Source organism: Taeniopygia guttata, chromosome 27, assembly GCF_048771995.1.
Source record: "Taeniopygia guttata chromosome 27, bTaeGut7.mat, whole genome shotgun sequence".
NCBI classification, from domain to species: domain Eukaryota; kingdom Metazoa; phylum Chordata; class Aves; order Passeriformes; family Estrildidae; genus Taeniopygia; species Taeniopygia guttata.
In genome coordinates, this window is record NC_133052.1 from 4,648,756 (window position 1) to 4,664,396 (window position 15,641).

General features: G+C 55.0%; 1 protein-coding gene across 2 annotated transcripts in view; it reads right to left on the bottom strand.

The window, feature by feature from the left end:
- Window positions 1-1,362: 1,362 nt before the first annotated feature.
- Window positions 1,363-15,641, bottom strand: part of MRC2 (mannose receptor C-type 2) — a 28,525-nt gene continuing 14,246 nt past the window's right edge. For both annotated transcript variants that reach the window (XM_030256052.4, XM_072919057.1), the window contains 24 exons: window positions 15,003-15,191; window positions 14,103-14,257; window positions 13,777-13,884; window positions 11,315-11,430; window positions 11,029-11,177; window positions 10,695-10,912; window positions 10,345-10,487; window positions 9,545-9,647; window positions 9,318-9,456; window positions 9,035-9,070; window positions 8,380-8,540; window positions 7,995-8,062; window positions 7,631-7,731; window positions 7,389-7,534; window positions 6,867-6,981; window positions 6,623-6,786; window positions 6,302-6,410; window positions 5,613-5,851; window positions 5,357-5,525; window positions 5,034-5,183; window positions 4,638-4,757; window positions 3,983-4,162; window positions 3,557-3,583; window positions 1,363-2,684 (listed from right to left, as the gene is read on the bottom strand). In XM_030256052.4, the coding sequence (XP_030111912.4) occupies window positions 2,464-2,684; window positions 3,557-3,583; window positions 3,983-4,162; window positions 4,638-4,757; window positions 5,034-5,183; window positions 5,357-5,525; window positions 5,613-5,851; window positions 6,302-6,410; window positions 6,623-6,786; window positions 6,867-6,981; window positions 7,389-7,534; window positions 7,631-7,731; window positions 7,995-8,062; window positions 8,380-8,540; window positions 9,035-9,070; window positions 9,318-9,456; window positions 9,545-9,647; window positions 10,345-10,487; window positions 10,695-10,912; window positions 11,029-11,177; window positions 11,315-11,430; window positions 13,777-13,884; window positions 14,103-14,257; window positions 15,003-15,191 (3,326 nt within the window). In that variant the 3' untranslated portion in view covers window positions 1,363-2,463. The remainder of the gene's footprint in view (window positions 2,685-3,556; window positions 3,584-3,982; window positions 4,163-4,637; window positions 4,758-5,033; window positions 5,184-5,356; window positions 5,526-5,612; window positions 5,852-6,301; window positions 6,411-6,622; window positions 6,787-6,866; window positions 6,982-7,388; window positions 7,535-7,630; window positions 7,732-7,994; window positions 8,063-8,379; window positions 8,541-9,034; window positions 9,071-9,317; window positions 9,457-9,544; window positions 9,648-10,344; window positions 10,488-10,694; window positions 10,913-11,028; window positions 11,178-11,314; window positions 11,431-13,776; window positions 13,885-14,102; window positions 14,258-15,002; window positions 15,192-15,641) is intronic.

A 15,641-nucleotide genomic window follows, 5' to 3' on the forward strand; every position in this document is an offset into this window, starting at 1 on the left:
AAAAAAAAGCATACACACACACACACACACACACACACACACACACACACATATATATATATATCTATATGACAGGGTCTTGTTAAGCAATTCTTCACATTATCTAATGGTGATAGATGATACCATGTAATCATATATGCATTTCCCTGTAATCCTGATCACTGCCAACAGCTCACAAAAGTCTTCTTAGACACCATTTCTCCTAGAATGTACAGATTTTTCTCAAAAGCAAATGAGAAGGAAAAAATACAAAGTAATACAGAAGAAAGGAAAAAAGAAAACTCTCTTAAGCAAGGTCTTCCAGGTGAGAGCCAAGTTTAACACCTCTGCAAGGCTGTGGGAGTTCCTTCCCAGCCTCTCCATGGCACAGAATTTCCTCCAGCACCTATCAATCCCCACCATCCCATCCATAATGCCCTGTGTTACCCTGCTTCTACCCTGTGCAGTCTCATCACTTCAAAGGAGCCCCAACCCTGCCCAGCTGCCCCCTCAGTACTGCTCCGCCCTCACACCTGCCCATCAATCCTAACCTCAATCTTTATTTTTTAGGACTTCCTAACGCCTCTGCCTACCTAGGAGTTAATCCTAGACCTCCACCCCCACTGCTTCCAGCTCAGTATGCTATTCCAAGCACCCCTGCAGCAGGAATTCCAGCTGCTGGGGATGAGAAGGGATTCACACTTGGCTTTTCAGGATCTAGCTCCCACATCAGGAAGACTTGGGCTCATGGACAGAACCAACTGCTCCAAATTAGGAAGGACCTCAGGAAATAAAGGCAGAGAAAGCTGAGAGAGAGAAGTGGAGCCAGGGCAGATCTATGTGCTCCAGATTCTTCCTCACCCTGAAATGTCATGGCAGCTTTTGTAGGTTGCCAAAAATTAAACAAAAACTCAGCAATACCGGTTCCCCTATTCCACCCCCCAACAGTTTCTTAAACACTTAATGTCCAGCTTAAGTGAAATCAACAGATTTTAAAATCCACACAGGTGTTAAAAAAAAGAGAAAAAATTTGCTTGTTCCTGTTCTTGCAGCAAAAGCCTCAGAGGCAGAGAGCTAAAGGCAACATCTTTTGTAGGGTTGTGTTACCCCTGTTCAGAGGTCCAAGGGGTTCTTTGGATCTTCCTTCCTAGCAGAGAATCTTTGTCGAGGACCTAACAATTCTCGCTGTATCCAGGCATCCTTCACCGCAGGGACGCTGCTACACGCAGCTGATAGAGGATGGCTCAGCCCTGGGCACCCCCACTCCTGTCTGCATAGCTCAAAAGCCAGACAGGGGATCAGCCACACACTGCCTTCCTCTTTCCCCTCTACCTCCTCCTCTGCTATACTCTACATGGAAACAGGCAACCACACACACCCCAGTCAGCTGTGTGAAAAAACGTATATATTCAGCACACACTCAGTACAGTATAGTAACAAAAGCTACCATAATTTCCTTAAAAAAACAACAAACCACCAACTTCAAAACAACCATCAAAACTTCCAAATCCTCCCCACCCTACAGCACTGATCCTCAGCCCTCTGGGCCCAACAAGGCACCAGTGGCAAGCGACCCCATCCCCGTGCCATCCCTGCTTCGTAAGGCACAGAGAGTGGTCCCAGATCTCTGGCAGCATCTCCTGCCTCAGCACCCAACTCCTCCTGTGGGGGTCTGGGGTGCTGAGGGTGCTCCCACCAGAGGGGCTTGGCCAGCAGTTTGCTGTGGTGCTCTCCCGTGCAGTTATTTGGGGGACACACACATCAAAGGAACAGGACAAGCTCTGGCTTACAGAACAGGGAAGCTGCAACAGCATAACTGGGGGTGTACACAGCCCTAGGAATGTGCCGAGGAGGAGAGGATTCCATCGCTGATCCTGTGGGGCTCCACGCTGAAACTGCTGCAAAAGTATCTCTGCTGCTTTCTGCTGGAGGTGGGGATGAGGCTGAAGAGAGGGAAGAAGCAGCACAGTGGTGGGGCTGGGAGCTGGCAGGGCCCTTGCTGCTGCATACAGAGGGGAGGTAGATCGGCTTTGGAGATCTCTTGCCTGGGAGGATGTCTTCATGGACACCAGCTTGGTTCCTGGGGGAAGAGCCTGCTACAGGGCCCTGAATCCCTGTGCTTGCCTTCTCTCAAGGCAAAGGTATCTTGTAGCCTGTTTGTACCGCTGGAAAGCTCTCAAACTTGTGCAGCAACTTCTCTCAAAACTTTTTAGCCCTTAAAACTGCCACCACAGCTGCTACAGGCAAAATCTCAGCAGCTGGGGACAAGCCCAGAAGTGATGGTAGTGACATGCGGGGCAGGAGGGACCCTGGCTCCTCCTCTTGCCTACCTGGCTGGACTGCAACCCTGACACCAGCTCCTCTCCCTTCCCTGCCACACCAGTCCTGCTGCCACCCCTGCCCCGAGCACCATGGGGATAGCATGTGTGATGCTCTCCATCCTCCCCCCTCCCCAGATCCCCATCCCCAGCGTCCCCTCTGCCATTAGTCTTGCTGCTCGTTCATCTCCATGTCTGACACCAGGATGTTCTTCTCAGCAGATTCACTGGGGTTGGAGGTGGTGCGGCTGTAGCGAGCGCTCTCAAAGGCGCCACGCTCTGCTCTCTCTCGGCGTTTGTACAGGAAGACAACGACCCCCAGCACGGTGCACAGTGCCAGCATCGACAGCACGACCACTGCAACGGCTGTTGTGTTCTCTGGCACAGCTGCAGGGAGGAAAGGCTGTTGAGAGGGAGACAGATGGCTCCTGTTCCATCCTCAGCCTGCAGGAGAGGCTGGGGCTCGTGGGGGTCCAGCCACACTCATGTTTCTGGGCAGGGTCATTTAATCATAGAATGTCCTGAGTTGGAAGGAACCCACAAAGGCCACCAAGTCCAACTCCTGGACCTGCACAGGACACCCCAAGAATCCCACTCTGTGCCTAAGAGCGCTGACCAAACACTTCCTGAGCTCTGGCAATCTTGGCAATCTCCCCACTGCCCTGGGGAGCCTGTTTCCCCTGTGGTGGGTCAGAGCAGGACAGGACTGAGATGAGATTAGCTCAGTTGATTGAGCATGATGCTAATAACACCAAGGTTGTGAATTTAATTCCTGTATGGGTCATTCACTTAAAGAACTGGACTCAATGATCCTTGATCCTGGTGGGTCCCTTCCAACTCAGCATATTCTGTGACTCTGCCAATCTGCTTTGGTGTTTTGTGGACATCTTGCTCCCGGCAGACCTCCTGGAGCTGGGCAGACTTCCTGGGTCTTTTGTGGTGTGTATGAACATTTAGCAGCTGCCTGGGATGGACCTTTGGGATCCTACTAGCAGACACGCTGGCCATCTCTCTGACTGACCAGGAAGTGTGAGCACTGGAAGGAGAGTCTGGCAAGCGGCTGGGCAGACACACACCTTCATGAAAGGGTGGCTCCTGCTGCTGAGGAGTCCTAAGTCAAGGCTAAAGTCACTTGGGAATGGCATTCCCCACCCATAAACACCATTCCTTTCATTATTTACACAAGTCGGGCTGTAGCACAGGCTCCCAGTCCTGGTTCCCAGTGCCAGTACTATGCCCAGGCTGATGGTGCTACTCACCTGTCCTGGAAAAGCTGCTCTCCTCCACTGCAATGGCAACACAGACAGGTGAGTGCATAGTCATGACACCCTTCCATCTTCCCACAACTAGCACCTCTGGACCTACACCCTGCACTGCTCCCAGTGCTGCACCACATGGGCAACAGGTGATGAATAGCTAGGGTGGTCCTTTGGCACTGCTCTACCACTGTCCCACCGGCCTCATCCTACCCCAAGGAGCTGATGCAGCCAATGAGACATGCACAGCCCATCACTGAGCCCAGTGGAGACTTGTAGACCCCAACACCAACCCATATAAGCCCTGGAATTACCCAAAACATGTCGTTGATGCTGCCACTGTGACAGTTCTACCATGCACCACCCTGCCCAGATCCCCATCTTACCCTACATCAGCCCAGAAGCCTCAGGCAGCAGAGGGGGCCCTACCTCGGGGGATCTTGCAAATGACACCCATGGTTATGTTTGTGCAGGAGCCTAGACGCCACATGCCATTGCTGCTCTGGATCCAGTAGCAGCTGTTCTGGCTAAGCATGCTGGGCCCCGTGTCATGCTGGCCCCAGTTGGAGTAGTTCACGGCACTGTTGTCATGCCAAACCAAGGTGCCACCTGGGAAATGAGAAAATTAGATTTGAGGAGGCTGAAGAGGACACCCCACCTTTGCCCCAGTTTGGAAAGTACAAGAAGTGTGACAGGGCTCTGGGAATCTTGGTCTAGTGGAAGGTGGCCCTGCCCACGGCAAGAGGTGGGACTGGATTGGCCTTAAGGTCTCTTCCAACCCAAACCATCCTGTCGTTCTGTGATTCTATGGTGGGGAGGTGTGATGGGGTGGAGCAGGGGCTACAGCACACCTTCCTGAATATGCAGGCTCCAGTGCCTTGAAGAAGGCTTTGGGTTTCCTATCCCACCAAACCAGAGGAGGACACACGCAGTATGCCCAGCACAGCCTGAGACACTGGTCACACTATGGTATGAGTCCTCCTCACTGGTGCCACCACCAAGGGCTTCCTCTGCTCACCACAGACTTGGTGGGAATTCATGGAGGTGCCTAGGGGAATCTCAAACCTCATTCCTTCCTTTGTACCTTTGGGGTTGAAGGTCATGCCCAGCCAGGCCCCCTTGGAAAGGCCCTCGTACGCCTGAAGATGCTCCCACACAAAGACATTCTCCATCTCATCCTGGATGGACAACACTGTGCCACCAACTGCAGAGGGAAGACTGTCATGGAGAAGCCCACAACTGAGAGGATAGAGTTAGGGTGCAGCAGTGCCCTACAGGACAAATTTCAGGACCCACCCATGAACCACAAGATGATTGTGGAACCCTAACACAGAACAGCAAGGAGACGATGGCTGACCAAGGCTGGACAGGGGCACAGGGACAAGGGGGCTCTGCTGCACCCACAAACATCCTGGGGATCCCACTGTCTTCCATTTCCAAGGATACATCAACCTCCTTTAACACCCCAGCTCCCTCATACCTTTCTGGCACCTCTTCATAGCATCCTTCTGCCCAAGAGTGATCTCCATGTGGAAGGTGTAGCAGTGATCCCGGAAGGGGATCCAGGACGAGTCCTCCAGTGATTTGGGACAGCTGCCACTGTAGGTCCACTTGTGTATGCGGGGGTGACCTGGGGAGCATATGGTACATTAAAGGTGTGGTGGGGCACAGGATGTTGGGGTCCCAGAACACACTGGTGCACCCAGACCCACAAGGACACGCTCCAGAAGGTCCCTGGTGGGATGCCGTCTACAGCCCTTGGTCACACCTCACCCAGACCACCCCAGGCCCCCTGGCCAGCACCTGCTTGGAGCTGGCAGATGCCCCCCTGCAGCTTGGTGTCACAGCCAGCTGTGCGCCAGCTCCCATCCGTGTCCATGTAGGAGCAGCCGGTGATCTGCTGGGGCTCCCCATCCTGCCAGTTAGTGTAAAGGAGATTCTCCTCTGTCAGCCATGAGTAGCTCCGGCCTCCCTGGAACACCAAAGGGAGGAGGTGCCTGGGAGGCTGCTGTGATCCCTCTGGGGACCCATGCCCCAGGTGCCTGCCCCCTTCCCTCACCTCATCATTGGCCAACCCAATCCAGAGAGGAGCCTGCAGGCTGCTGATGGCCTGTGTGAGGAAGGCCTGGCTGTAGGGGTTGGGGATGGTGGCCAGGGTGGCATTGAGGGTCTCGCAGAGCAGCAGTGCCTCGTGCCACCTGAGGGGTTTCTGCAGGATGCGGTAAGTGCTGTTGTGGTAAAAGAGGGTGCCGGTAGGAGAAGGGGGGAATGGTGCCTGCGCAGGGCTCAGGGCTGGGTCTGGAGGAGCAAAAAGACACTGTCAGAGAGCACAGAGGACATTTCTGCATGCCAGGTGGCTCACCCTTTTGTCCATCCCTACCCAGGCCAGGCTGTCCCTGGCAGTATTGTGCTGGTTGCACCTGGCAACAAACTGGTGCAACTGGGGAGAGCAGAGGGATGTCCCCAGGAATGACAAGCAGTCATACCCTGTCACTATCCCCACCTAGGGGCTGTCCACTGGGATGCACATCCCTGTGGGGACACACCGAGTCAAGTTTGTGCGCACGGGTTTCGCGCTGTCCCACAAAAGGCTGGGACCAGGGACCCACCTGCCCAAGTTAAGTCTGTCTCCCCGGGCTAAACCCATTGCCCCAAGCTCCCCAGTCCCACCACAGCATGGGGCACCAGGGTGGCAGTGGCAGATCCCCAGCCAAGAGAGCTGGAGCTGTCCCCTCATCCCCCTCCTACCTATGCTCCGCTGGCAGACATAGCCATGTTTCTCCTCCAGGCAGCTCCGATCATCCCAGCGTCCCGTGAAGAGGGGGGGTGAGCCATGCCACACCACAACACAGGTGGTCTGCACAGCCAAACCACAAGGTCATCACTGCCCTTAGCACTGCTGTCCTACACCACAGAGATTCCCATGCCAGAAAATCCCACCCTGCAGGGCTGCATCCTGCACTGCTCTTGGAGAGCCACCCCAGCCCACTAAACATTTCCTTTTCCAAGGCTGGGCCTGGCACTGAGACCTTCCTGGAGGGTGGGGGTGCTATGGGGAATCTCCCTCACCGGCTTGTCAGTGGGGCTGGAGGAGCTGCAGCCTGAGGGTTCTCCAGGTGCCCAGTTCATGTGCCGCAGTGGTTCCCCCTCCACCCACTGGAACTCCCCCTGGGCATCGTGCAGACCAATCCAGAGGTCAAAGGAGATGTTGGGCAGCATAGATGTGATGAAGGCTGCAAGTGACAGGTGATATGCTGAGGACCACCCCTAGCAGGTAGAACCCTGGTGGGGTGATGGGGCAGAGAAGACGTACCCTGCTCCAGGGGGTTGGCAATGGTGGCCAGGATGGCGCCCTGGCTCTCGCACACCTGCTTCGCCTCTGGCCACTTCACTATCTCGCCTTTGTTGTGGCCATAGAAGCTGAAACACTGCACAGGCAGGGGCACAGGATGGGCCAGGAGGTGCAGCTGACCCCAACCCTGAGCCCTGCACCCTCCCCACTCAGCCACCCTCTCCAGCCCCATTCTGCCCCAATAGTCCTTCTCCCCTTCACACCCTCATGCATACCACCCTCCAACCCCTCTGGCCCTTCCACATCTCTCCTGGCAAACCTGTGCACACACTTCACCTTCCCTATCCCACAGCACGTCTCCCAGCATCCTGTAAATGCATCCCCCAGAACTCCCCACAAAACGTGCAGGCATCTCCATCCTGCCATTTGCAGCCAACCCCTCTGCACCTCAGCAGGGCTGGTGGAAGACCAGGAAGTAGCCATCACCTTTCCATCCTTCCATCCCCTCTCCCATCCTGCTCTCCCCTCTCCCTCCAGCGGTACCTTGCTGAGGAAGGGCAGCCAGCCTTGGGGACAGCCCCCACTTGTGGCAGCAGGTAATGTAGGGAGGGAAGGCTTCACAACTGTCCCGTTGCTTCGCTTGCAGATATAAGGCAGTGCTGTCATGCACTTCTGGTCCCCCCAGTCCTCTGCAGGGAGGGACAGGCTGGGCACGATGCCCCTCTGCACTGGTACCAGTGCCCCAGCCCCTCAGAGCCCCACATGGAGCCCTGCCCTGCTCTCACCTCGGCTGGCTGTCATGTACACACACTTCCTGTCCTTGCTGATGGGCCGAGGCTTGCCTGGTGCCCAAGAGACAAAGTTGAGGAGGGACCCATCAGACCACCTGGAACAGCATCAAGAGAATGAGCAGTGACTTAGTGAATGGGACCACCTGAATGCCCTAACTCAGAGCATTTCCCACCACTGCTCTCTTGGAAGACGAATCTCCAGCCCAGCACCCCAGGATGAGACCGCTGAGCTGCAGCTGCTGAGTCACAGTACTCTGAGATGTGCAGACAGTAGTGTTCAGGGACATAGTGGTGTGGAGATATGATGGAGACTGTAGTGTGGGGATGTCCAGGGATACAATGTACGTCTGTGACTTACTTGAACCTCCCGTCGTTCTCGTAGGTGTGCAGCCCAATCCACCAGTGCTGCTCCTGGCCCCTGGAGAACTGCACGCCCAGAGAAGACAGATCAGTGTCCTTCAGGGACTGCAGGGTTTTTGGGGGCAACTGAGGCTGCCATGGGGATCAGACACCCTTCCCCAGCTTACAAAAGCAAGGCAAAAACCATGACTTTGCTAAGCCCCAAACCCACCCCCAGGCATCAGGACCAGCCACCACACAAATCCATCATGATCCCAGCAAAGCCCAGCACCCCCAAATATGGTCCCACCAGAAAAGAGTGAAGGAAGACAAGGAAGAGCAGCCCACAAGGCAGCAGAGCCCATGGCCACTGGTACCCTGGGAAGTTCCTGTCTCCTTGGTACCTTCTTCAGGTTCTGGCCCAGGAAGTGCAGCTCGGCCTTGCTGTGCACTGACGTTAGCTCAGCCTGGAACCAGCTGCAGATGCGCTGTGCTTGCAGCCACGTTGAGTGGTGTTCAAAGAACTTGTACTCGGCCTCCTGGTATTTCACCCACTCTTTGCTGCCTGCAGGCAGAGACCAGTTTCACACTGAGGCTGACACCCCTGCCACGGTACCCTGCCAGGGCACCCAGGTCCCTGCCTGTTGGGCTGCTTTGGTTTCACCCCTCTCCTGCAACGGAGCTGCAGCAGGATGCCTGGTTTCCCCTCCCTCCCACAACCCTGCCCAGGATCCATCTTCCTCTTAATAACACTGCAGCAGACACCCATTGAAGACATCAAGGGGTCTATGCATGACCTGAAGTTGAGCCAGGAGAGGCTGAGGTTGGGTATCAAGAAAAGGTTCTTTCCCCAGAGGGTGGTCAGGCACTGAACAGGCTCCCCAGGGCAGTAACTATGGCTCCAAAGCTGCCAGAGATCAAGGAGCATTTGGACAACACTCTCAAGAGCAGGGTGAGATTGCTGGGGTACAGGGCCAGGAGCTGGACTCAGTGGTCCTTGTGGGCCCTGTCCAACTCAGAATATTCTGTGACTGTATCAAAAGGCTGTGGCTAACACACCTTGGGTTGTGATCTCTGGCTCCTTCACATCGGCACCTGGAGAAAGGGCAAGTGAAGTTGTCAGTAGTGTGCAGGCTGGGATGCTCCCATGGATGCCTCTCTGCAAATCATCCATGGGCTACAAAGGCAGTATGCCTCTCCTGAATTCTCCCAGAAGTGACACCACCTCTCCCAGTCCCTGAATTAGGAATCATCCTCCCTCCTCCCAACGATTCAACCACCACAGTCCATGCTCCTCCAGGTCAGTCACAGCTGATGGGTTTGGGGACCCCTTTGCCAGTACCTTTAGGCAGTTTGCAGATCCAGTCCAGCTGGGCTTCACACTGCATTGGCATCCACTGCAGGGAGGCCAGATCCAGCACTGCACAGCTCCGGATGTCATCGTCATCATAGTTACTGCGGTCGAAGTTGTGGTAGAAAAACTGGAGGTTGAGAGAAATGGGCAGTGCTGGTCCTTTCCACCAGCACCAGATTTGTCCCTCCCACAACCCAAATGCCCCCTGGACTCACTCCCAGCCCGTCGCTCCACCTCCAGCTCTGGTCCCCAGCAGGGTCCCGCCGGTTCAGGCCGATCCAGAACCAGTGCTGCTCATGGAGCCCCGGTTCTGACTCCCTATGGGGACCCACGGGGACAGGTGAGTACACAACCCCCTTCAAATCACAGGGGTTTATAGTTATATACAAATATGTCTTTATAATCTGTGCGATTTTTTAAAATTAGAGGGTTTTGGGCACAGTACAAAAGGCAAGCCTCAGAGACAGTAGGTTGGCGATGTGAAGCTAAGTAGTAGCTATAAGATTTGTTAGTAGAAAAATTATATAAGATTGTCATAACCATGTAATGAGACTAATGCTAAAAAATAAACAGCTTGAGTTGCATTCCACAGCAGTCCTGTCCCATTCGTGATTTGTACATAGCCCCCAACCAATGATAATAATCAAGGCTTTTTCTGTTTGTTTTCAAAGCCTGCCATCCCCACACACCTGAAGATAGGAACGTGGATAACAGGCATGCTGTCTCAGAACTGGAGCTGCTTTAAACCCAAGCTCCATCCCCAAATTACACTGAACTTCCTGCACATCTCCCACATCAGCCACACCAACTGATGCACCTTCTGTACATCAATCTGTGCTCAGAGAGATCCACCCATCTATCCACCCCTCCATCATCCATCATCCATGCATCCATCCATGCATCCATCCATCCATCCATCCATCCATTCACACGTGCTAGACCACCAGGAGGGCTGTGGGCTTGTGGTAAGCACACACCAGCAGTGTGACACACACTGATGCCCCCAGCCTCTCACCCAAAAATCTTGTTGAGGGTGTTGGCAACAAAATGCTCCTCCTCATAGCTGCCTAGGCTGAGCAGCTGGGCTCCCAGCTCCCGGCAGGACTCCTGTGCAGTAATCCACGTCTTCTTCTCTTGCAGCTTTTCAAAGTTGAACACCTGGAAAGAAGAACCCACAGCATGGAGGGCTCAGCAGCAGAACAGAAGCAGAGCCCTGTTCCCATCGCAGGCAGCCACGTCCCAGGGCACAGTGCTGCCATCCAGCCCCAGCCAGTGTTGTGGAGTGCCTCTTGCAAGCACCAAAATGTGCCCCTGCACTGGGGAGGCACATGCATCCCTGCACCAACTTGTCCAACCCCCCTTCACCTTGTAGCAGTGACGAAGTTTGGGGTCGGAGCTCCATCCTGGGGGGCAGGTGGCAGTGAGGCTGGGCGTGGGGAAAGGACCAGGCAGTTCAGGATTGACTGGGGTGCCCAGGTTCTGCCGACAGATGTACTTGGCCTTGAAGGTGCTGCAGTTCTTCACCTCCCACAGCCCCATGGAGCTGCCGGTGGCCAGGGCCACGCAGCCACCTTTGTTGTAACCTGGAGCGCTCACGAGAGCAGGGGAGATGCCAGCCTTAGAGTTGGACTGTGTTGAGGGGCAGTGCCAGCCCCGCCCTGCATGAAAGGGAAGTCCTCATCCCATCCCCATCCCTTACCAGGCTGGTTGCGGTTCCAGTGAGTGTACATCACCTCATCACCGCTCAGCCAGCGGAATGCGCCTGTCTCATTGATGTCCTGCAGAGCTGTCCAAAAATACTCCCCATCCCAGCCATAAATGAGGCTGTTCACATATGCCTGCTCGAACCTGGAGGGACAGTGAGAGTGTGCTATGCAGCGAGCTGAGACACTGAGCTGCCCATGATGCTCCAGCCCTTGGAAGTCACACCCCACCTTGCAGGGCTCATTTTGGGGAAAACCCACCACCAGTGGCACGGCACTGACCTGTTGGTGATGGTAACCAGCGTGGAGCTGTAGTCAGAACATGTCTTGCGGGCATCACTGTAGGGGACACGGTCCTCGCCCAGCCAGAAGCAGGATGGGCTGTGCCACTTCCAGCCCTGGGGATGGGCGACAGGGAACATCCACCACTGTCCACCTGAACCTCCCCAGAAGGATGGGAGCAATCCCAGGGCACGAGAGCAACATCCCAAGTTCCCCACCACCACCTCTGCCTTCTCCTGGGAGGTCTCCTGCCCCCAGCTGCCCCATATTGATCCCACTCAGCTTTGAGCTTTAACAAGACCCCAGAGGACATGGCTACAGGGAAAACAAACAACTAGACAGCTTCAAAGTTGGGGAAACAGCTCTCCCTGCCAGCTTCCAGCCCCAGCCAGGGCACAGGCAGGGGAACACAATCCTCCTCTTTACACTTAGGACTGAGTCCAAAGTGAGTACCACCGCAGCCAGCTTTTATCCCCCACCTTGCTGATGCTGGAGTCTCTCTGGGGTTGGAGACACAATAGTGTCTATTTTCTGCCAGAGCAGTGAGCAGGATGGCCCTGGGGCTGGTGGCAGTAGTGGCAGAGTGGGGAGGGACATGGGGGCTCATCTGCAAGAGGGACACACACCCTTTACAAGGGTGAAGTGGCTCAGCCAAGGAGCCAAGTGGCCCCAGGTTCAGGGACCCCCTGGAAGGGGAAGCATCACTAGGGTTCTACTCCCGGGTCCCCGGGCATTGGAAGGACAGTAGGGGCATATGCCATACGCAGTGTCATCAGCACAGTGGAGAAGGAAGCAGGGGAGCAGCTTTGGGAAATGAAAACAACCGCAAATCCTAGTTTTTCCCCCCAAGTTCCTGCTCCTACAGCCTTTTTCTGAAGCTGGCAAATCCAGGTACAGACCCATAAGCTGGGTCCCTCTGGAACAGCATAGATGCAACTGAGCAGCCAAGAAAGGAGGCCTGTCCTGGGACAGTGCAATCTCCCCAGATGGGTCCCCAACCAACAACGGCCTCAGCACCCCTAATACCCCAAGGGTGTACACCCACACACTGAGTATGACAGCAAGTCCGTGTGACCTAAAAGAGGACCAGGATAGGCCTCCTTTCTTGGCTGGATCCCCAACCCCAAGTGTTGCTTCCAGTTTCCAGTCCCAGTGTGCCCCTACATCCCTCTCCATATCTGTCTTTCCCATTGCCCAAACCTCTATCCTTCATTGCTTCCTTTTTAAGGCTCTTCTGAAATAAAGGAGATTTTTAAAGGGGGGAAAAAGCAGCAAGGCCATCATGAAAAACCAGCACAGTGGCTGGAGTGGATAGGACCAAATGCCTGAGCAGGATGTGCCTCCTCTCCACCACCTTCTGCCTCTGGGTGGCGAAAGTCCTCATTCAGAATGAGGAAATAGAGGAAGGATGGTTCTTGGTTAATTTGTCCCTTGCATTGGTTCACTAGTTTATTCATCCATCATGGTTTGTTTCCCAGTGCATCTCTGCTGGGCACCCAGGGCCAGGATAAGACTGTGGCTGGAGAACCAGGAGGGAGTTAAATCTGAACAGGGAGTCCTCAGGACTGCTTTGGGGACACACAGATGCGTGGTAGCAGAACTTTGCAAGTGAGTGTCTCATCCCCAGCACCTGTGGACATGGGGGCTCTTCCAGCTACGTCTGGCAGCCCTCAAATTTGGTTCTGTATGGCAGCTCTCCTAGCTGCTGTGCTCCCCCGAGCTCTAGCAGAGCCAAGCAATTGCTAGAAATGGGGCAAGGACACGGGAGGAGCCCAGCAGCACCTCTGGGAGCTAGCCTGGAGTGGCTGCTTGCTAGTCAGGGCACAAGCATGCTGGTCAGCTCTGAAAGGCTGGGAGAGGTTCAAGAGCCCCCATGCCACCAGACTCAGTGCTTGGAGGCTTTGCAGAGAACCACAAAAGCCACTTCCCAGCGAGTGTGGGAACAGGCCAGTTTCAGCCTCATGCGACAGCCAGGAAAACCGAGGCAGGGCACGGGCTGAGTGAGAACCTGCTGGTTTGGTGTCCCCAAAATGCCCATGCCCTGCCTGGGGGAGGCAACCTCATGTCAACCATCATGTCAAGGCATAGGGCTGGCAGCCACCTCCATCTTGCCAGGCTCCCACATGCTCCTGTGTCTTGGCACAAAGAGAGGCAAGGGGGAATAAAATGAACATTCCTGCTGGCAACCAAGGCTGCCTGATGGGGAAAGTCTTGGACAATGTGCCCAGATGCATGTGTTTTGTGTCCTAGGACACATATTTCTTCCCATGGACCCCTCCACCACAGCAGCAAGGGGCTCAGCAGCCCCAGAGTGCTCCAGCTCATCAGCACAGACCAACTGCTCTGGGTGCTGCTCATCGGGGCTCCCCCAAATGGTTTCAGGGAAATGTCCCCTTGAAGCCTTGAGCACCATGCAGAGCCATGGAGCAGCCAGAACCACTGCTGCCCCAGGTGCCCCTCACCTTTCGGCACCCGTGGTCATCCTCCTCCTTCTCCTGGCTCACCCGACCAGGCTTTTTGCAGATAGATGGCAGGGTCTGGTTGCAGGGGCTGTCATTCCACCTCCCTTCCTGCACGGTGGGAAGAAGAGTGGCAATGAACCCATCTGACAGCCTGGGGCATGTCCAGCCCCTTCACCCCTACCTTGGGTCCAAAGACTATACTAAATCCCCGAGGATGATGAGATGGATTCCTCCCATCCCGATGGCTCAGGTGAGCTAGATTGAACCCAGCTGGAGATACTCCCTGAGGAATGCAGGGTAATCCCCCATCCCCTCCAGGTTCTCACTGGTCCCCAGATGGTAACACAGTCCTCCAGGCTGTCACGGAAGTTGTTGGGCTCGAAGGGGTGCCAGTACGTGAACCTCACAGGCGTCCCGTCTGACCACTCGAAGTTCATTTGCAGCTTGAGGTCATTCAGGCCAATCCAGAGCTCTTCCACATCTGCCAGGATAGGAAGGGAGGGAGTGAAACTCCCTCCTCCTGGCTGACCCCATGCAGAACCCCCCCATGACTTCAGCTCTCGTGACAGAACTGGTCTCTACACCAGCACCTGCCAAAACCCACTCAGGGCTCAGCACTGATCTCCTTGTGCCAGTGGGCAGGAGAGGGCAGGGCAGCTCTTGCCTGCAAAGATGGACCCCTGGAGTGGGAAATACAAGGACATGGACCCCCAGAGTGGGAAACACAGGGACATTTGCCTGCAGCTTTCAGAGAGGGGCCAGAATGGTAGTAAAAGTCCAGGTCTGAAGGCTCAGGTCCAGTGAACTACTGGTTTTCAACCATTCCTTTCCAGCAGATCCCATTCTGCTCCCAGCCTGGGGGCAGCAGTTTTTCCTCTCCTTCCTCCACTCTCCTATACCTCCTTGCTGGCCTCCTCCACCAAGTCCAGCAGGAACTTTTTTCCCATCTTTTCCTACATTAACTAGCTTGGACTAGCACCATTCCCAGCTGCAGCTGTGTAGTTTTGACTCAGCACTGCAGGCTCTGGGAACAGCTTTTACATTTGCTGCACAGAGAATGCATCCAGATTATGGGCTCCTCCACGGAACACAACACCTCCCAGCCTGGGACTTCCGCTCCCTGCACAAGCACAAAGTCAACTCTGCAGCTTCCAGTGCATCCAGGGACTATTCCATGGACCACATAAGACAGGAAAGGGGCTGCTAGCACAGCAAGCTCCTCTTACCTTGCTTGATCTCCTTGGTGACAAATTCCAGCTCAGAGAGGGTGTGGATGCTGACCAGATCACCCCCGCTCCGCAGGCAGGTCTTCTTGGCCTCCTGCCAGCTCTTCTTCTCTCCTACCAGCCGGTAGCAGTTGGACTGGAAGGGTTGCCAGCTGGGCTCACAGTCCACCTTCACTTCCGACCATGAGTCTGTCAGGACACAAGGCAGCCTGAGGGTTCCTGCCCAGCTATCCAGCCCTCTCCTTGGCAGTGAAAGCACCTATGGGTGCTCAGCAGACAAAGCCAAAGCCACAGTGGGAAAGCCATGGCCAAAATACAATAAGTAGTGCAAGACGTGGGAATGGTGGCTTCAGAGCTCCAGGGACAAAACAAAATCCCTTCTGTCTGCAGAGGAATGAGGGCAGAGCAGAACAGACAGCATCCCTTCCCCTGGGGACCACGGGGACTGGCTGCTCTCCATCCCTCCCTTACCACCCAACCTGGAATGGCACCAAGCACTTATTGGAAATGTTCCTTGGGGATGACTTTTCCTAAATTTAGGGAGCTCAAGCCCTGCTCTGCACATTTAGGACACCAACAAGCTGAGGACACTATGGGTACCTATATGGGCAGCATCCCCTGGCCATGCTGGGATGGGAG